Source organism: Miniopterus natalensis, chromosome 16 (genome assembly GCF_054644295.1).
Source record: "Miniopterus natalensis isolate mMinNat1 chromosome 16, mMinNat1.hap1, whole genome shotgun sequence".
In the NCBI taxonomy this organism is placed as follows: domain Eukaryota; kingdom Metazoa; phylum Chordata; class Mammalia; order Chiroptera; family Miniopteridae; genus Miniopterus; species Miniopterus natalensis.
Genome location: NC_142096.1, coordinates 6,830,699 through 6,852,235, shown reverse-complemented (window position 1 = coordinate 6,852,235; position 21,537 = coordinate 6,830,699). Strand labels below are relative to the sequence as shown.

The following is a 21,537-nucleotide window of genomic DNA, read 5'->3' as shown; positions in this document are numbered from 1 at the left end:
TTTTGATCAATAGATTCGAGCTCCGGAGGACACAAGCAGGTTTCCCGGGAGGGGGCTCATGGCTTACCGCTTCCATCAGGCCCTTCACGGTGGGAGATTTCAACATCAAGGCGTCGAACACGTCGTCGGTCTCCTTCCTCACGTACAGAAGCACTGAAAGAGCAAGGGGGGGACAGCGGTGACCGCAGGGCCCACACAGCCCTGCAGCGGCCGCAGGACACCGCTTCCCGTCACCCAGGCGTGGTATGCTGATATTGTCTCCTAATAAGCCTCAGGCCCCGGAGCAGACGGCATCCTACAGGGTGACGAGGCAGGTCCATAGGCAACCTGCCCCGATGACATAAGCTGACAATTGGGTCACGCCCAGCAGGTTGTGTGTGTCACACGTTGTTCACGTTTGAATTTCTCGCAGTGGGCCCATGACATCTCTTTCTGCGACCTCTGTCTTTTACGTATTTGTTTGATCACTCAACAAATATTACTGAATTCCCACCTGGGCCCCTAGGTCCCAGGCTGCATGCGGGGAGCTGAGCCCGCAGCAGTGCGTGAAGACACAGCCTGCCCCCGAGATTGACGTCCACTTGGAAAGGGGGGCGCTACTTAAATAAGCAGACAACTAGGCAGAGTCCTAAGAGCTATGAAGGAAAGACAGGAGGAAGTGCTTACAGGGGCCTGAGCTTTTCAGGGGGATGGGGGGGGGGGCTCCCAGGTTGCCTGGAAGGAGAGGTCTGCGATACCAAGGGTGGACAGGCATTGACGCAGACAAGGGGGGTGCTGGGGCGCAGGGAGGGGGAGAGGAGAGAGAGGAGAGCAAACTCCAGCGGACAGAGCGACACGTGCAAAGGCCCGGGACCGAGCGCTGCATTTAGGAGGCAAGTTGATAAGAGTCTGACAGGTCTGGCTTTGACCCCTGTTCAGCCTGCTGTGGGGCCCTGGTCATTTAACCTTCCCCGCTTTGGTCTTCTCTGTAAAACAGAGATAATAATATCGACCTCATAAGAGGGCTGTGAGGGTTCAATGAAACAGCCTCCATGCGGGATGTTCAGCCCAGTGCTGGGCACGCAGCAAGCACCCGCCCATTCCTCAGCGATGCTGCTATGGAGCAACTGTCGTGGCTCTAGTGCCCTCTGAGAACGTGAAGGCAGCTTTCCGTTCATTTCTCGGTAACAGAACCTTCTGAATTTGACAATGCACAGAAAGTGAGAGATGACAGGGACCCTAGGGTCATCAGAGAGGCCAAGGCTCTCTACCACTGTATACCTTCTTACAGCACCTGCACTGGAGCTCAGCCCCCCGAAAGAACCGGAGCTGCCATTCAGACGTGACCCTGCAAGGCCTTTCTCACTCCCAGTGACACGGCTTCTGGTTCCTTCTTCAGAGAAGGAAGGGAGCCAGGAAATGAAATCAGCTCTAACCCAAACTCCCACATCTCTCCCCCTCCGCCCCGTCTCCCAGGACTTCACTGCAGCTGCTGCTTTGTAAAGGCAAAGTCTACAGGGTGCACGTGGGGCTGCCTGGATTTTCTCCCTGCAGCCAGATGTTCAGTTTGTATACGTTGAAAACAAAACAACACACCTGAAGCACTGCAGTTTCTTCTCTTTACCCGGTATAAAAACAAAATGCCAGTTAAACAGATTGAATGGGTCTCCAGAGATTTCCAAATGTCCCGTGGAAGGAGTATTTTCTAGTGACCTAACGGCCTCATGAGAACCCAGCACCAGCAGCACACGAGGAACAGTTAGGTCACCGGACCTCAACTACCACTAGGTGAGGAAAATTAAAGTAAAAATAACTAACTAAAACAAGACAGAACAGAGAAACAATGAAACCTCTCACTAGTGGCTGTTACAGATGAACATTCTGTAGCTTCCTCCCATAGCTCCCAGCAGAAAAATGTAATTTCCAGCGGTCTGATCCCTACGAAACCCCAAACCACATTCTATTCAAATGAGTACTGCTTCCACTGGATTTACAAATCTTCTTTTAAAATATTTGTCCTTGAGATAATACGGCTTCGGAAAGAGCTAAAAGTGGATGGGGGCCCCCTCCCCCAAGGGCAGTGCCGCCTTCTCCCGCTGAGCTCACAGCACCCTGAGCAAGGAGCCCAGGGAGCTGGCTCTCACGAGCTGTGTATCCGCAGAGCTCTCTAGGAATCGCAGCTGCCCACGCGAATGCAACCCAGGCCCCGTGCAAAGGCAGCCGGCCACCGGGGCGGCCCCCAGGGAAGCCAAACAAAGCCACCCTGAGAATCGGCTAGAAAGGCAAATAACAAATCATGGCATTAGTGATAATTATGCTCATTTTCTCTCCCAGAGAACTCCTAACAAATCAACAAAGGAACCTGCACTAATGCTGATTCTGAGCGCTGGTCAAAGACCAGCTCAGTCTGGGAGCTCCCGCGAGGGGCTCAGCAACACCACAGTCCTTTCCAAAGCTACTCCTGGGAGAGCACGACCTCCATTGCTGGCAGGGAACAGCGCCCTCATGTGTCCCTATGATTTAGATGTTTCACAGGCCAGATAACTGCTTTTCATCATAGTCCAATACAATTCCTAGCAGCAATTTTTGTCCTGATGTCACAATCTCAACATAATACGAAAAGCACCACCTTTGGACTAGCCAGCAGGCACTAAATACGGATGCAAGCTGCAATTAATTTTGCCTGTGTGATTCTTTGATTTCCATATAGCTCTGCCCTCATTCTAAAAGCAGGCAAGAATGGAGCTCAAAATGCACCCCAATACTTCGTGAACCTGTGATATCAGAAAAAAAGTGTTGCTAATGTAACTAACGCTATCCAGATATGTACGACCTTTCCATTTTGAAACACTAATTACTTACTCACGATTACGAAAAATGCCTTAAATAGATCCAGGCCTAATGATAAAACTGGTAGTTATAACAGTGAGCGCAAGCGCTTACTCTGTATCAGGCACTTAAGTGTTTTATACACATTCACTCATCAGTCCTCCCAGCGACTCTATGGAGTAGGTACTCTGGTCATACCCATTTTACAGATGAGGACTCTTAAGGTCATCACACAATACAGGACTGAGGGAGGCCCCCGAGGGCATGCTCTTGATCACTGCAAATCCCACTGCAACAAACAGGGGAATGAAGTAAAATCTCTCAGGAACAGAAACCTCAAGCCTATGTGGATGGCGAATATATTTAACATGGTGACTCATTAAAAGTCGAAGGTGTCTGGAAGCTTTCAGTGTTAGCTACAGCAAGCTATGGGGGGACTGCTACCCCGGTGTTAGCTACAGCAAGCTATGGGGAGACTGCTACCCCGCTGTTAGCTACAGCAAATATGGGGGGACTGCTACCTCAGTGTTAGCTACAGCAAACTATGGGGGGACTGCTACCCCGGTGTTAGCTACAGCAAGCTATGGGGAGACTGCTACTGACATGCTTATGCTTCTTTCTCTACTTTCTTGGTGAAGTGGAGTAAGACCCTTGACTGAGAGAAAATGAGTGAATTGCGACATCACAGAAAACATGTTCATTTGCTTGTGTGAGTTTCATCGGGTGCGCCTACTGAACAATTCTCATCGCTGGTGCTTAAATTATTGTCATGCACACAGCAGAGTCTCTTTTTAACCTTATATCTCACTGCCGGATGAGTCAGTGTATTCATTATATTTCTCCCAAGGCAAAGGAAAGAAACAGCGCCCAGAAAGAATAAACATTTGCTTACAGTGTTTTCAAAGACAGTAAAGCAAAGGAGAAGACTGTGACCTTCCCGTGTCAATAAAACATCCCCAGGCCCGCACTGAACCACCGGGGTGTGGACTGGGCCGTGTGTTCTCCTTGGTCAAACACCCCCTCCTGCTCATCGTGGGGGGTGGGTTTTTCAGCAATGCCAGAGGGCCGCAGTGGGACAGATACCTCGCTTCATCCCTTCTTCTTTGATCTGCTTGGAAGGTGTTGGGCCAAACTCCTCTTCCATGGGCCTGAACATCCGTTTAACAAGGACACTGCTGCAGGAAAAGATGAGCGGAAAGGATTAAGTAAAGCAGACAGGGTACCAAATCAAAGGCTCGCGCATCGCCAGTCCCTGCCTTTCCCCTTTGTTTATACCACCCCTAGCTCTCCACAACCAGATCCACTCGCCAACCTCCTTCTTTCCTCCCCCTGCAGGTCCCAAGTCATCCCTGTCTGAGGCAGAACATACACACCACTATCTGTAAGGCATGGACCGAAGACACGCTTCCATTGCTGAATATGGACCTTCAGGGGTGAGACCTCTGGGCTTTACCCACTCTGTCCTGCATCTAACCCCTGCTCCTGCGCAGATCAGAGGTGGGGAGTTGCAGGAGTGAGCCCCGGTGTCTGTGTGGTCTCCAAGTTACATGAGCTCCCTCCGAACCAGCTAGGGCCTGGGGGTCCTGCACTGTCTTGCCAGCCCCTTGGGGGCACAGAGGGACCCCGTGGAAATGGTGTAGGCCTGCCTCACTGGTTCTCAGTTATAAGGTTGCCCCGACTTCCTGCTGTTCTACGGCTCCATCTGGTTGGAGCAGATGAAACTGCAGGGGTGCAAGCTCCCTGGAGACCCAGACCTCGCCTTCCCAGCTCTTCCACTCCCTTGGGAGAGGGTTTCAGGCCCCGTTCCTGAGAGTGCATGGTGCAGAGGCCCTGCATGTCCCCAACTGGGCCAGCTCTGATAGTTCTACATTTTCTATCGAAGTTCCTGTTCTTTCTGGGCACTCTACGGAAGGGGAGGACTGTTTGAGAGGAATGGAGATTGGAAAACTAGACTGCCTGAAAAGAAGTCATTGTTGCTGAGTGTTATGGACCCTGAGAGCCAGCCAGGGCAAGGAGCAAGCTTATCCCTATTTCAGCAACGGTCAAACTAAGGCTCAGTGAGTTAAGTGTCTGATGCGGGGTGATGCAGCTGATCATGGAAACAGCTGCTCAGAGAACGCAGCTACAACCTCGTGCTAAAGGTACTCAAGAACCCTGGGATGGTGAGTGAGGGTATAAGAAATGACATGAAGAGCCAGCATTCTCTTATTTTATTCCCTGGTAAGTCAAACTATGGAAATAGCTAGAAGGAAATCTCAAACCCACGTCCCAGGTAAAGGTGGTAATCAGTTTTTAGGGCACTACCTTATCATGAAAGTAGGTCATGTTATTCGGTCATGTCTTGGAACTGGATGACCATGACCTCAGGAGCAGAAGATTAAAAATCCATTCACACCGCTGTCAGTGACCAGTAGGGCAAAAACGGTTAGATAGCCTGAAATATCACCAGGCTGTGAAATATCACCCTCACGCTGTGCGAAGGGTCCTAAGCCAGTGATTTTCTTTTTCTCGCCAAGCAAGATTTATTTGTATTTTTCCGGTTCTATTGACTTTTAATAGCACCCCGTTCAGAGCTGTGACAAACTTTGCCATCAAAAGAGCACCTTGGATAAACCACCTTTCTCCTGGGAGGTCAAAGATGCCTTTTCACACTTTCAAATCTATAAACCCAGTAGGGAGTCAGTAAGTTTGTGTGGTCTGAATTCAACTAGTACATTTATTTTCAAAACAAGGCAAGAAAGGAGGGGCAGATATGAATGCCCCATTTGACAGATGAAAAGAGCACAAATCGCAGGTCTCCTGATGCCTGTCCAGCTACACTCGATTGTACCACAAAAGGTCTAGAGAACAACGCGTGATAGGGCTGGGGTGACTCCAGGTCCAGCAGCACATGAAGCCATTACCTTGAGGGATCAATCTCAGGGGAAGCAAATGCTTGAAGTATAAACAAAGGACTGCTACGTTTCATCAGAAAAAAACTGGGAAGATGTTCAGGTTTGAAGCCTGGGTCCCTGGCCATATCTGGAAATGGCAATGCCGCGCCCTGCCTGCTGGGCTGAACAGCTGCAGGCACCATGGGGGACACAGGTCGTCCCTCACAACTCTGCTTATGGCCTATGTAGGATAATTACCATGTACACCCTAAGTAAATTCATCTCAATTCATTTAGTTTCAACAAAAACTACCCTTTGGGGAAGAACCTATCATCCCCAAATGACTTTAACCAATGCAGGATCCAAGGTGGCATCAGAGTAGGTACATGTTACACTCACCTCCTCCCAGGTCCAACCTGGAATAGGACTCAATTCTAGAACAATCAGCCTGAATTACCGACTCCTGACTAGCTGAACGGAAGTCTCCTAACCAAGGATTCACAGAAGAAGCCCACATGGAGACTGGGAGGAGGGTGGAGATGTGGAAGGGGCTGGACCCACAGCCACGTGCTGCAGCTGAGAATCGGGAGGGAAATCTCAGCTGTCAAAGTTCTCCTGGAGACAGTGAGGCCTCAACCCCAGCCCAGAGCAGGGAAGAGGAGCCCACGTAACACGTGGCTGTGAAAACCAGTGGAAATTCTGTCTGCCAGGGACAGGTGGGAGTCCGCTAGAAACCCACCTGCCTTCTTAAAAGGCCAGGGCACAAAATCTTGTTTGGGGCCACTCCGGCAGACAGGGCAGGTGGCAGCAGACTGGAGTCGCGTGAAGACAGACTGGGTGGCGTGCTTCTGGGGAGAGAGCTGGGGGGACAGCCACCAGGGTCCCTGTGCTGGGTCCCTCTCCCACACTGCCCACAGGTGCCATCTTTGCTAGGTGAAGCACTCCCCTCCACAGGGCATCGGCGTGGAGGAATGAACCAGCCCTCCCTCTCCTGAATCCCTGCCATCCCGCCCTGCTGAGCTCACACCCTGCGGAGGAGTCAGTTGCCTGGGCCCATGGTGTAGACTTTCTTGGAGGGCTCTTGAGGGCAAACTCACTGAGGCTCTAAGGCCACCCAATTGCTCAATTAGAAGATGTATAAAAATAAGAGACTTGGGCCTTGGGCCTCAAGATTAAAACAGAGGGTAATTCTTACAGAGAGGCCGAGCCAAAAGTTATAAGTAGATCTACTTGGCCACCTAAATGCTGCCAACTTGCAAGGAAGGGCAGTTTAGGCTGAGGTAGGTTAAGTGAGGTCTGCACATGAGGCAGCTTTCAGGCCTCAGGCACTTACACTCATGATGCTAAGTTTTCCCAGGAGAGTAACAGAATGTTAGTGCCAGGAGGCATCTTAGAGATTGTGGTCTTATACAAAACCCTCATTTTACAGTTGAGGGAACCAGAGCTCAGAGGTCAAGGAGCTGGCCCAAGACTTCACATTAGTAAGTCACAGCCTGGGAGCAGGACGTGGACCTTCCTAAGCTCACAGTCAATGTTCTTTCCATGACGCCACACTGTCCCTTGTAAAACATGTAAATAACAGATTGGAATTGATAATACTCATAATTTCTGTTCGTTCCAGCCTCTGGAAATATATTATCCATGTGCCAAGATAAAAAGAACGATCTAAGTATTTAGAAAACTCAGAACTCAGAGTTTAGAGGTCAGGTCCTGAGCAAGGTTCTGCTTCTATCCATCTGGGGAAGTACGTGACTCCTCTGAGAGTCTCTATCCTTTAGGGCAGAAGCTGGCACCCTTTTTCTGTGAAGGGCGAACTAGCATCTAGGCTTTCCAGGCTATATAGCCTTTGCTGCAACCACTGAACTCTGCTGAGGTCGCACCAATGTGGCCACAGACAAGACATAAAGGAATTAACATGTGTTCCAATTACATTTCATGTCATTTCATATAATTTTCACGTGTTATGCAATATTCTTCTGGGTGTTTTTAACCATTTACAAATGTTTGTGAACAGCACAAAAGCAAGTGGTGGGCCTGATTGTGTCCTCAGCTATAGTTCGCCCCCTCCACTCTAGGAAATGAGCTCAGTGATATCTGCTATCCTAACTTCACTTGGAAATGTTTTAGAAGTAAATATATTAATTAGGACAAATACAGAAGCCCTGGTTTGACTACAGCGTGAAAAACAGTGATCTAGAGACTTTTTTGTTATACACATGGAATGCAAGCCAAGATCTTAGGTATACGTGTGTGATGTAATGTAGATATTAAAAAATGAACGTAGTTGCAGATTGTTTTAAGAGAAAAATAGCATTCAGGTCATACGAAGAACTAGAGCTAATGAGTAGGAGCGAAAAGAAGGTAGATGACCTTTTATAGTTCAACAAACTACCTTTCTGAGGACTGGAGTCACCCAACAGTAGTGATCTACCTCACACACAGTGAGAATATTCAGAATGCTTCCATCACTGGGACTATTCCGGTGGAAGCTGGCTTCTCAAGGATAGGAGAGAGGGTGAGCTAAATGACCTTAAAGGCTCCTTTTTGGCTCTAAAATCCTAGGAGTCTATAAAATGAGTTGTGGATAGAAAGCACTAGGCAGAGACTTGATGTGCAACACACTGGGAGCCTCTGGTGACCCTAAATAAACTTTCTCTTACCTACAACCCCAAGGACAGTAAAAGGGTCCTCAGCCTTCCCAGCTCCCACTCAAACCAGCCTCAACATTAGCCCACCCAGCTCGCTTCCCAGAGTGAGGGCTTCAAGAGGGATGTGCAGGAGGCCCAGGTAATACCGAAAGCAGGAAGGCTATCTCCTCGGCTCTTGCCTCAAGCTCAGCTTGTTCTTGTGTTGGGGTAAAAAAAAAAAATGATTTCCATTACTGGATTATCGGTAAAACGGTGGAATCAAAGAGATGAGTTATTTAGAAAGATAGCTACTTATTCAGAGGCAGATCAGAGGCAGATCAGAGGCAGGAGGAGGGGGGGTAGATTTGGAAGGAAAATGGTATTTCCCCAGCCTTCCTCTCCATGCCCAGAATCAAGCGTTTCTCATCTCCGAGTCTGGAGGTGAGAGGAAGGTCTCACCTCCTGCCTACAGTTACCCATTGCTTAAAGAGCCGTTTTTACTGAAATGAACTGACTTTGGGTGTTTAAGCAAAAGAACTGAATGTCTTACCCTTCTCGTTCATCGTCCGTGTTGTAATACATCTGTGGAACAAAACAACAGGCTTACTGCAGGTCAGAGTCAGAAATGGAAACATGTACGTGATGCACAGACTATCCTCAGGCATTACACTGTCCCGTAAAAAACACAAATCTGTCTAACGATGCTGTGTACGTGTGTGTCTAAGGAAATACAAATTTAACCTCATATTCTCCATAGGGTTCATTCTTATACTTGCATGAAGTAAAAATGGAAATCTGATTATTTCCAGTTTCAGTCTGATCAGATTACTTAAGCCAAATCTTGCTTTTGACAATAAGGAAATACTTTAGCAGGATCTAAAAACCATTGTTTAGAAGGGCTCCAGAGCAGGGCCTGTGAGTAAGCAATCCCCTCAGGTCCACAGGCGAGCTGACTCCAGACGCTGTGCTTAGGTGACAGGAGGGGAGCAAGGGGGTCCCATGGCAGAGGGAGAGTAACCTTGGACCTCTGTGTACTCCTCAGAGGGGCCTGAGTTCCCCAGCATGTGGCAACCACAGAAATTTAGGAGTCAACTGTCTTTGAGCTGGGAAAGGCCATTTAGCACTTAAGGTATTTCTGGCCAGAGAAAGATCTTCAAGTAAAGAAGCATCCTTATCATTTTATGAAGCAACAGGAAAACTCCAGAGGAGATCTGCTATGTACATAGGTTCTCTTGACCCAGTTATTTATAAAAATTAATTGTAGACCCTTCACGAGCTTTGTCTGTGTGCTTCAGGACCACTTTTGTTTGGGTGAAGATGAAAACCCAAGTTAGTATCAGACACACGTATTAACTACAAAAGTCGCCCCTAGTTCTAGTACATTTTGTCACTGCCCCTGCCCCAGTCGAAAGGGAAACAGCTGTGTCCGAACGGACACCCTCCCTACAAACTTTATCAAAGGCTCTGGGCGGTTCCTGGGACCCTGCTAAGCCCGACTGATGATGTTTCTCTCTCATCGATGTTTCGAAGACAGGAATTGTTTTTTAAAAGGCTGGTCTATAATATCATTTTTCTTGTGGTGTAAAATGATTTAGCTATTTAATGGGAACTGTTAATTTACTAAGGGGGAAATTGTTGACAGGGTTTTATTTAATTACAGAATTTTTCTTCTTGCGCAACTTCAAGCTATAGGCACAGTTCAATTTCCCACCATTAGGTGGCGCTGTATTGCATCAGGCTAATCCCAGCGAGGAAACTGACACCACCTCTCCCAGGTTATCAGCCTTCTGACTTTCTTCCTCTTTCACGCTGCTTTGTCAACACTTCAAACGTCAGCTCATTCTCTTCTGCCTCTTAGTAAGTTGGTTTCCTCTCCTGATACATTCCCTTGTATAAAAATCCATTTTCAGTGGGAAATGACTGACTCTGCTGAGTGCACGGAGTGTCGATTTTATTTTTATTTTTAAGGTGAACACTGTCTGAACTGATTCTATCTTAAGGTTCCACCAACCCCTCGGGTGAATGGCAGGTAGATGTTAGCGGGCAGCTTATACCTGTCCTGTCCTCTGCAGGTTTGCAAAGTGAACATCGGGTATGAAGAGGACGGGCTGAGAGTGCAGGTCGGGCATCGTCTTGAAGTAGGTGATGTCACTCTTCTTTTGTAAAGGTATCGCTGCCAACTTCCCATCGGAGGCTGGGCGTGATCAAGAACCCAAAAGCGAGAGGGTTATGCATGACTAAGGACTCTCAGATATAAGCTCTAGTCTTAACTAAACTTCATGACTCTCTCCTACAAAGCTTTCCAAATGCCATAATGTGAACACACTTGAGAGACCCCGTTTCCCACTGCCAGACCTACAAAAAGTCTCAGACTTCGAGCAAGCACCCCTGAGGCAGAATGTGGGCCCCTCTCACCCTCCCTCTCCTCTCTGAGTCCTAGATTTCTTTTTTTAATTTTTATTGAACTTACTGGGGTGACACTGGTTAATACAATTATATAGGTGTACAATTCTGTAATACATCATCTATATATTGTATTGTGTGTTCACCATCCCAAGTCAAGTCTCCTTCCGTCACCATCTATCCCCCCTTTACCCTCCTCTACCCCCTTCCACCCACCTTTCCCTCTGGTAATCACCATAGTGTTGGCTGTGTCTGTGAGTTTTTTATTTGCTCGTTTGTTTGTTTAACCCCTTCACATTTTTTACCCAGCTCCCCAGCCTCTCTCTGTGCCCTAGATTTCCTGTCTGTAAAAGGAAAGTGTTGGTCTCTATGATATTACAAAGTCCCTCCTAGTGCAAACACTCTGTGATCATTGACTCTATTTGCTTTTCACAGGGACAATTGACTTGGTCTCCACTGCTAGGGAAAGGCAAGCAATCCCTTGCATGTCTGTAGTTTTACCTGCAACCCACTTCTTTCCACCTGTTCCCTAGCGGACGCAGTGGAGCCCATCCCTTCTCAGTGACACTCACAGTTGTTGCACTGGGTTTGGGAGGCCTGGCCTTTCCCTTTCTTCCTGTTCTGCTTCCGCTCTTCATCTCGGATTTTTCTTTCTGCTCCCTAACAGGAAAAAAAAAATACGGGCAATGTCAGGCATGTTATCAGAGCATACAAAACACTGCTGCACCCAAATCTCAGGGATAAGAGACGTAACAAGGGCAGAAGGAGAACCAGCAGTCCCATTTCCATCACTCCAGTGAGGTCAGGCTCAGTCCTGAAGGCTGAGTGATCCCACTTCTCCCAGATTTCTCCCTTTTTTGGGATCCAGACCCAGTTCCCAGTGATTATAATAAATGCCCTAAGATGAAGCCTTGGCCTGTTACCATCATTCCTAGGCACAGAGAGGGCATTAAAGTTGAGTGTGAACTCCCTATAAAACTTTTCCTTTGCTCATTGTATCGTTACAGTGATGGAAATGATGGAGGGCATGAAGAAACTAGATAGGATAGAAGGTCACTTTGTACATACAGTATGATTCTGTGTTTTAATATGTTCATATGATCTTGGAGATGTTGCTCATTCAACCAAGTAGAAAAAGTCTGGTCTAGCCCTGGCTGGCATGGCTCAGTTGGTTGGAGTGTCATCCTGTACACCAGAAGGTGGCGGATTCAATTCCTGGTCAAGGAGCATATCCAGGGTGTGGGTTCGATCCTCAGTTTGGGCAACCGAACCATGTTTCTCTCTTTCTCCCTCCTTCTCTTGCTTTCTCTCCCTAAGATCGACGAGGAAAAAAAAAGGTGTGACCTGTTCATCTCCTTTTTGCTTCTCTGTTTCTTGTAATGTGATTTTTTCTTTGGCTTCTCTTCCAAATCCCATCCTACTTAACCGGTTGACCTTCTACCTCTTTCCTTCCTGGCCTTTGAGGATTCCCTGATCTCCTCTCGTCTCTTTGGTCACTCTTCTATGTCAGTTTTGCTAACCCAGTTTCCTCTTCTCACCCCCAAATACAGATGTTTCAACACAGTTTCCTTTTCTTCTCTCTCTCCTTTTTTTAAAATCTTCAACTGAGAATGTTTTCTCCATTGCTTTTCAAAGAGAATGGAAGGGGGAGAGAGAGAGAAACATTGATGTGAGAGAGACACATTGATTGGGTAGTTGCCTCCCACACACGCCCCGACTGAGGCTGGGAATGGAGCCTGCAACCGAGGTCCGTGCCCTTGGCCAGAATTGAACCGGGACCCTTCAGCTGGTGGGCTTATGCTCTAACCACTGGGAAAACTGGCTAAGGCTTTCTCTCCATTCTTGATGCAGAAGAATTCATCTGCACTCATGTTTTCATGATGCTCTAGGCAGGTGAAAACCAGCTAGACATCCTCACGTTAAACTACATTTCAGATTCGCATTTACAGTTCCTGCCCTTTGGGGCAGCGTATTTAAGGAGCGCTGAAGAACAAACTGGCCAGCATCCTCTAACCTTTTAGAAACTGCCCCCCAAATCATCACACAAGACAGATTTGATAATATTAAAATGTAATCCTTCTGTTATGCAAAAATAAATCATTTAAAAGGCAAAGGACAGCCCAACCAGTGTAGTTCATCGGTTGAGCGTTGACCTAGGATCCAGGAGATCGCAGTTCGATTCCCGATCAGGACACATGCCCAGGTTGCAGGTTCGATCCCCAGTAGGGAGTCTGCAGGAGGCAGCTGATCAATGACTCTCTCATCGATGTTTCTCTCTCTCCCTCTCCCTTCCTCTCTCTGAAATCAATAAAGACATATTAAATAAATAAATTAATTAAATAAAAGGCAAAGGACAAATTGTTTTACTTGCAATAAAACATTGCATATAGTATTAAATTCTTAATCTACAATGATTCAAATTTTAAAAACTAACATACCAATAGAAAAATGGACAAGGGTCATGAAATAGGCAATTCACAGAAAAAGACACAAATGATTTTAATTAAAACAAGGAGATGTATTTTTTGCTTATTACATTGGCTTTTAAAATAGTAGATTCCCAATTCTGGCCAAAGCAAGGCCATGACACAACTGACATTTGTGGTTAATGAAGGTATCATAAAGGAGATAGCTTCAGAGCTAATTCTTATGTGGCACTTATTCTGTGCCACGTGAGTCCTAAGAGTTTCACATACATAAGATTTAAAATTTTAAAGTTATAATATTTTAACCAGATGCTTTAAGTATGTATTTTATGTCAAAAACCTTCTTATTATTCACTCATCAAAAATATAATTATTTTACAGTGCTTTACTTTTAAGTTTCGAGTTGTCATTGACATATATAAACCAGAGAAATTTCTAGCAAGAGGAGATAAAATACAGAAATATTTGCTTTGGAGGTCCCCTCAAGATATATCAGGTTTTGTAGAGTTTTGATGTTTAGGTAACATAATATTTTCAGAATATTATAAAGTTAATAAAGTGTTAAATGCACAGACATCACTTTGTTCAAATGGAAGTATAATATAAGCAAAGGCTCCTATTATTCATGTCTACTGTGTCCATCTGTGGCATTTTTCCATGTATTTGGATCTCTGTATGATTAATATAAATAGAAATATGAAACTTTATCTACCATATAAATTACAATGCACCCAAGACATACACACCCCTCACTCATATTTGGGATGGGGTAAGGATCCCTTGTTACATAATCAGGGGATTTTAATCTTATCTATTCTAATTGCTTTGTCTCTTGTGGTGGGATTCAGGGAGATTCAAAAACTATATCTCCTCTTGAACTTATTTTATAGGAGCCATTTCCTTTCCAAAAACCCCTAAATGAGACCTCACTTACCCCACAGAATAACAAAAGTTACACTGATATGTTCTGGAACAGGAACTATACCCAGTAAAAATGACTAATCTATTACTTCAGTTATCTAAGTGAATCAGACTCAGCACAGTACAATGTCAAGTAGTTATTAAATTAGTGGTAAAATGATTGACTATATATGTGTGTGCGTGTGTGTGTGTGTGTGTATGTGTGTGTGTGTGTGTGTGTGTGTATATATATATAAACAGTTGACTGATGTCTCCCTAGATATCTAATAGGAATTGAGAATGAAGGATTACCACTCCCACTGTGATTGATAAGGTGATTATTTTGACAGCACTAGACAAGAGAAGGTTACAAGGGATAACTGTCATTAAAAGTAATATCTAATAACAAAGATACCTTTATGACAAACTGTCATCTTTACTCACTTTGTCGCAGAAGACCTTGATCTGGCAGTAAGCTCTATGAATGGGCTTATTACTACGATTATTATAACTGTATGTATCAATCTGAATCATCAAAGGAAGTCCTTTCACTCCTTTTTGGGAGGAGAAATCTGTACTCAGGCAATTCACAGTGATGAAGATCTAAAGGAGAGAGAAAGGAGAAAAAAAGATCATAAGTCACCATAAAAAGCATCTTAAAAAAAATGCATAAACCTTAGACTGGAAATCAAAATGCTAAACAAATCTATAAGGATAACGGAAGAATATTTAGATGATCTGACATAAGAATATGTTGAGCATATAAAACATAATACATTACATAATTTATAAATATATAAACTTTTTTGTTTTGATATTTAATCTAAAACAGACAATTAAAAAACTACTTTCCTTGGAGTGACAACAAGATGGCGGCGTAGATAACCAACCAGGTACTCGCGCCTCCCGCAACCGCATCAAAATCACAACTAAAACACAGAACCATCACTCAGAGCCTCCTGAAATCTGGCTGAACAGAAGCCCCGCAACCAGGGAGCTGAAGCAGCACCGAGAGCGGGAGGAGGGGCGGAGACGCGGGCGGATGGGGCTGGATCCTGGAGTCTCGGCCTTAGGCCCACCCCCCGGTGCTGCGGGTAAACCCGGGAGGGAATCTCGGCGGCGGGGTTTCCCGGAGGAGGGCGGGGTCCCAGCCCCACAGCAGGCCCCCAGCCCAGGGCTCCAGGCTGGGAAGAGATGTCCCCACACCTTCCGGCTGTGAAACCAGCGAGGACTGTGGCTGAGGGTCGCGGAGGCCGCGGGAGCCCCAGCAGCTCCTCTAAAGGGCCCGGCGCGGACTCACTCGGACGCTCCCTCTGGGCCCAGCGCCGGGAGCAGCCTGAAAGGACCCGGGACACTCGGGGAGGGACTAACCTGCCTGAGATCCGGGCGAGAGGCGGAGGGCGGCTTCCTCCCAGGCAGAAGGGCTGGCGGAGGCCATGGCTCCTGTGGCGAGTCCTCCCGCACACAGCGGGCAGGCAGGCACCATGTTTGAGTCGCCAGCACCTGACTCACCTTTGGCCCCGCCCCGTGATTCCCGGAGGCCCCGCCCCCCCACCTGCAGCTCATCCGGGCCATTTCCAGGGGCTTTTCTGTGCAAGTGGCCTCTCGAGCCTCATGCTTAGGACTTTCCTAAAATCTCTCAAACAAGCAGCAGCTGCCCCATACGGCTTGATAAGGGGCCCCAGGCCTGGCACTAGCGGCAGCTGCACCGGCTCATAGCTTGGCCTCTCCTGGGCACCTGCAAGCCCAGCACAAGCAGCAGCCAACTACGGTTTGCTGTGTAGCTCATGCTGGGTGGCCCTGGGCAAGGCACTGGCACAGGCTGACTCTGCACCTCCCGGGAGGCCCCAGAGACAGTGCACCTGGTGGTCAGACCCGACCACGCTGGATTACAACCCTACCACATCCACGAGTGACACTCAAGGGGCGCACTTGGTGAACACCAAAGCCCCACTGAAGCAAATCCTGCTCCATAGGGGTGTCTCCAGCACAGCATCTCTTTGGCTGTAGCTGCAGCTGGTCCTCACAGCTGATTGACCTGGGGGTCAGTTCCTCCAAGGGACGCCAACAGCAACCAAGGCTCAACAACAGGACAGTGCACACAGCCCACACAGGGGAGCACCTAGAAGGCCCAGCTCAGGTGACTGTGGAGGCTGAGCCACTGGACCCTACAGGACACCTACTACACAAAGCCACTCTACAAATTCCAGGAGACATAGCAGCTCTACCCAATACATAGAAACAAACACCAGGAAGCAGCCAAAATGTGGAGGCAAAGAAACATGTCACAAAGGAAAGAACAGAAGAAATCTCTAGAAGAGGAACTAAATGAAATAGATCCAAGCAAGCTACTACTTGACTATTAAGTATACGATTTGAGACCATTTCTTATTATGTTTGTATTCCTGGTACTCAATGTAGTGCATGGTGGAGAATGGGCAGTCAATAAACATTTGATGAGCAAATTGATGAGTTTATCGGTAGAAAACCCACTAGACTGGGAGTTGAAGCCCAAGTTTTAGTCCCAGCTCTAACATTAACCAGCTAAGAAACCTCAGGCAAATCCGTTATTGTCTTCAGTTTTCCATGTCCCCTTTAAATCAGAATGTAAATACTATTATAGAAGAAGTGAAAAGTAAAAGAGGAGCTGGCGAAGGTAAGACAAGAAATGGGAAGAGAGAAATGTAGTAAACGCACCAGTATCCTCAGCTTACAACGGGGCATCAAGACACACAACAGAAATTACAAGAGTCAAAAAAAAAAAAAAAAGGAAACACAAATCATCATTAAATCATCTTTAAATGATTAAAGATTATAGAACTGACCAACAGAAGAAATAAAAATATTAATCTTATTATAAAATATTGGGAGGATTAAAGGGAGGAGTATAAATGACTCACTTTTCCAGCCAACATCTGAAAACAAGTGGCTAAAGTTGAATCAGTTACATTCATTTCATTCATTCACTCCTATTGTTGGTTCACTCATTCATTCTTCCTATGAACATTAACACACACCCACAGTGAGTCAAACACAACATTAAACACTGCGGATAGAGAAGAAACCCAGACCCCTGCCTCACGGAGCTAACAGTCCAGAGGGAAGACAGGCGAGTGATCCAGCTATGACCAACAATAGGTGGTCAAGGCACTCCAAAGGGAGATGTGTACAGAGGAACACTGAACCTGGAGGACACGAGTAAAATACAAAACAGACACTGGGATAAGACCAGGGATTCTACAAATGCTTGTTTATTATTTAGGAATGGTAAAGAAAAACAGTGATTAAAAAATCAAATGTCAAGTGATTCAGGGGACCCGAGTGATAAAAAACTACTAAGAAAGAGTATGTATTCCGTGCCTGATTCTCCTACTGAACGTCCCAGGTAAGAGTAGACAGAAAAGTCTGTCTGTTGCTCCTGGAGATGCCCTAACTGCAGAGGATATTCATTCATGGCACAAAATTATTTTTAAACACCTACCATGTCCCTGAGACTGTGCGAATTACTAGCACAAATGCACTAATTGTGGTCTAGGCAATTGGAGAAGTAAGAGTCTGGATGGAGAGAGAAGCAACATGATGGTGCTCTAAAGATTATAATAACTTCACCAAATGCTGCTCTTTAGGCCAAAAAATAAGGGCATACTTTCCTAGGAACACTTAAATTCTTTTATTATTACTGACAATGGGGTCATCTTGGCCAGAATGTGCAAACTTAACTTTATGTCAGCAAATCAAATGATTACTCTGGTGAGCAATGCAGGTGTCCCTATTTTTGGCCACATATTTCATATACAAATCTCCCAGCTGGTGCTGCAATCTACAGGGGCCTCAGCCCACACTGGTTATTTTTCCACTCCCTCATAAAGCCTGCCTCGTGCTGCAGAAGCCAGAGGAGAAAAGTGTTCCTGATGCATATTTCCTAAGCTATTAGGACTCACGGTTGGCTCACTGATTTATCCATATATCACTCACGGTGGGCATACACTCAACAGGCAGGAAACAGTATTAATTGTGGCCTTGTCAGCTCCAGGTCTCAACTAAGAGAGCTGGGCTGATGGAATGCGTATATTTACAAAGGCCACTTCAGTAGGACAGATCCCTGAAATAACAGATGCTTACTGGCAATATTCAACAATAAATAGACTAAAACATCCTTGGAGGAGCTATAACAATCAGCCACACAGCAGAGAAGGTCTTTAAAGGTCAAATGAGCTACAATACACTAGACTTTACCGAGAGACACTTAGACTAGGTCCTCTTAATAGGGAGAGGTCCTTAGTAGAAGGCCCAGTGGGCTCGCTTTGATTAATGCCATCCTGATTCTATAAAAAGTAAACAACACAAGAATTGGCCTTCTTTGTTGTATGGTGCTGGCCTCCCGGAGTGATCCTCAGAGGCAGGGATATATAATAGGGTTGGCACTGCTTTCCTCTTGCCCGGCTGCCTGACCCAATAGCAAAGCAGCTTCAGTGCCCGATGGTATCAATCATAGTCTCGCTGTGGTGCACTCAAAACCCAAATGGTTGAACTTTAACTGCAGTTGGGGAAGGGGGTGGGGGTGGGAAGTCACAGAAGCACATTAACTAAAGCCTTGGCTTGGGAACTGATAAGCATTCATTTGTTTCATCTTGCAAACCCAACCATGTCCCAGCTCCAGGCACAGCAGGCGAATGTGAGATCAAATTTCTTGGAAGTTTATCTACAAAGCGCTGTTTGTAAATGTGTATTACAGAAATGTAGGGAAAGGTATGCTCCCCCCCCCCGAAATGTTCATCCAAATGTCAAGCACAGAAAGTTATTTTTAATTTCAGCAGGAGCCCCAGTTATGTAAAGAGCATGTTAAAGCTATGAACAACTGGTTTGTCATCTGAGAGTTACGGATGCTATATATGTTCATACGATATTTTCAAAACCTCAGTTGTTTTCCTATAATTCTGACAGTACATAATTTATTTTTTAGAAAAATATTCATTAAAACAGGTGTATCCAAGCAGATAATAATTTTGTCATTGGTTCAAAGATTGAGTCAGATAGAAAGATTGTTTCAAAATGTACCCAGACCTTTCCAGAAGTAGAGGCAGTCTCATGACAATGGACACTGTTAAATAAAATCATTTTTACACAAGAATTACAACTCCCACTTTGTAGTTTCTACACAAGACACACCTCTCATGTACTATGTGTAGTAAGATTTATTAAAATAAACACAGATCAAGGATGGGCTTTAGAATTGTTACATTAAATTGATTATTAACTCCCAAGATTTTTCTGAGAGCTTCCCATCAAAATAAGTGGGCCGATCTTTGACTGACAAAGCAATTGGAAATTTAAAAAACCATAACGTCCATGATTTGATGGAAGGTATTTATTTTCTCTTTAAACAACTGTATTTTGCATTTTCAAGAAGAGCCTTCTGATTAAAGACTACAGAAGTTCTTTATTTCCTAAGGTTGAGACTCTTTTCCAAGAAATGGCACGTGCATTAGCCTCCAAATTACAGGGTCATAAAATCAGCATTTCCACTCTTAAACACAAACAGTATTTAAATACCAAATATTTAAACTGGCTCTTGCCAATTTCCCTACTCTGATTTCCTCTGGGTTCTTAGAATTATCAAAGACCTTAAAGATGGTTTTCTTATGTTTCAAAATTTTTCTTCTATTTCATACAATTGTATTTGGGTGCAGAGGCAATGCCGAATAAGACAGAAAGGTAGACTAAAAGTAGACAATATTAACATGTGAAATCTCAGTCTTGGGCGTTAGCTCATTTCTTCACGCACTAATTCACCAAATATTTATCAAGGGTGTGACGTTATGCTAGTAGGTGGGAAACAAGAATAACAGGACAGGTTCGATTCCCTGCCCTCAGAGAGCTTGCTATTTTGTTGAGGATCTAAGAAACTCCTAGATCCCGACACCTCCATTTATATAGAATTTTTAGGGAATGACTTAAAACCTGATAGTGTATTTCTTTATTTTCTCCTAGGGACACTTTGGGTACCTCTATATACACACATACATGTTTGGTTGACTCGCATATTCTACCAGTTTTCTATATTCTTTCAGTACTCAATTTATTCCAGTTCCAAAACATACAAAACGTGTTCCCAGTTGACAGCCTTTGCTATTTGCTCGGCCCTGTGCCTCCAGCGCTGTCCCCACAGGTCATCACACGGCCACTCCTTCCCGTTCAGATTTCAGTCCAGGGTCAGCTCCTCCTTGGCCGCCCCAGGTAGAGCTGTCTTCTGCCGCCTCCTCCCAGCTCAGCCCACGACCAGCAGCACACTGTCACACTGCTCTTTTCTATTTTCTTCATAGTACTTAACATTACTTGGATTTAGCTCGTTGTTTATCTATTTAGTGCTTAATTATCTACTGCTCCATGAGGCTAAAAGCCCATAAGAAGAGGGCCCTTGTCTGCCCCAGGCTTAGTCTAGTCCCAGTACCTGGCCCACAGCAGATACTCAACAAATATTTGTCCAATGAGTTAAGATAAAATTACTTTTCTAAATACACGTTTCCCTCTTTATCTATGCTCTTGCTTTCATAAGCAACACCTCTTAAGAGTTGAGATTGCTTTGAGTAGCTGAACTTGTCAAGATAATACAGCTGGGTTAGCTGCTCTGACCAGATTTATACTAAAAAAAAATGTTACCTGTCTGTATATCAACAAACCTAAATACACACACACACGCACACGAACACGCATACGCATGCACACGCTATGGAAGATACTATATACAGAGATGCTATGAGGCATGTAACAGTTTCTACTGTTGTATAATGTATCTAATTAGATACTGAGGTGAGTATCCTGGACTATCCATGCTGTAAGGACATAATTAAGAGACAAAAGCTCAACAAGTCAGCCAGGGAAGACTTCCTGGAGGAGGCCTGAGCTGGAAGAGACAGCCTAATGGGAGAGGGGCCTTTGTGTTGGGGAAGTTAAGGAGCGGCCTGAAACAGGAGGCTGGCGAGGGAAGAGGCCGACCACGCTGCTCGTATCACTGTCGTCAAACAGTGGGCATTTGGTGAGGTCGGGCGTGTATCGCTGAGGTCAAGTCCAGGCAGAACGATGGCCGCAGCATCCGACGCCCAAGTTGCAGAGAGGACTAGGAGGGTGAAGGCTGAGAAAAGGCCACCAAGGTCTTTAAGTAAAACGGGTCTGTGCCCTTTCCCGAGGCCAGACGAGTGGAGGGAAAAGTTGGGAAATGAGATTTCTGGGGTGAGTGAGACAGGACATTAGGACGGAGAGGAAGCATCTCAGCTGGGAAGTTGGGCGGAGGAAGGAGGGATGGACAGGAACACGGGCAGTGGGCAGCAGGCCTGGCACAGGTGTCTTCCAGGACAAAGGAGGTGTTCACACAACAAGAAAGTCGAGTGAGCGGCTGCAAACAGGAGGAGCTGTGGGAGCTGAGCCTCAGAGGCAGGGATTAAATGAGACCAACTCACATGGGAAGTTTTATAAGAAGAGTTTTCTCTGAAGCGGGAGGGT

The 21,537-nt window shown here is 45.8% G+C and overlaps 1 protein-coding gene across 1 annotated transcript in view; it reads right to left on the bottom strand.

Annotated features, from left to right (window-relative positions):
* Nucleotides 1-21,537, bottom strand: part of GRHL2 (grainyhead like transcription factor 2) — a 100,274-nt gene that overhangs the window by 10,899 nt on the left and 67,838 nt on the right. The window contains exons 9-14 of the mRNA XM_016198500.2: nt 14,482-14,640; nt 11,284-11,371; nt 10,363-10,502; nt 8,859-8,890; nt 3,892-3,983; nt 68-153 (exon numbers count right to left, since the gene is read on the bottom strand). Coding sequence (XP_016053986.2) covers nt 68-153; nt 3,892-3,983; nt 8,859-8,890; nt 10,363-10,502; nt 11,284-11,371; nt 14,482-14,640 — 597 coding nt within the window. The remainder of the gene's footprint in view (nt 1-67; nt 154-3,891; nt 3,984-8,858; nt 8,891-10,362; nt 10,503-11,283; nt 11,372-14,481; nt 14,641-21,537) is intronic.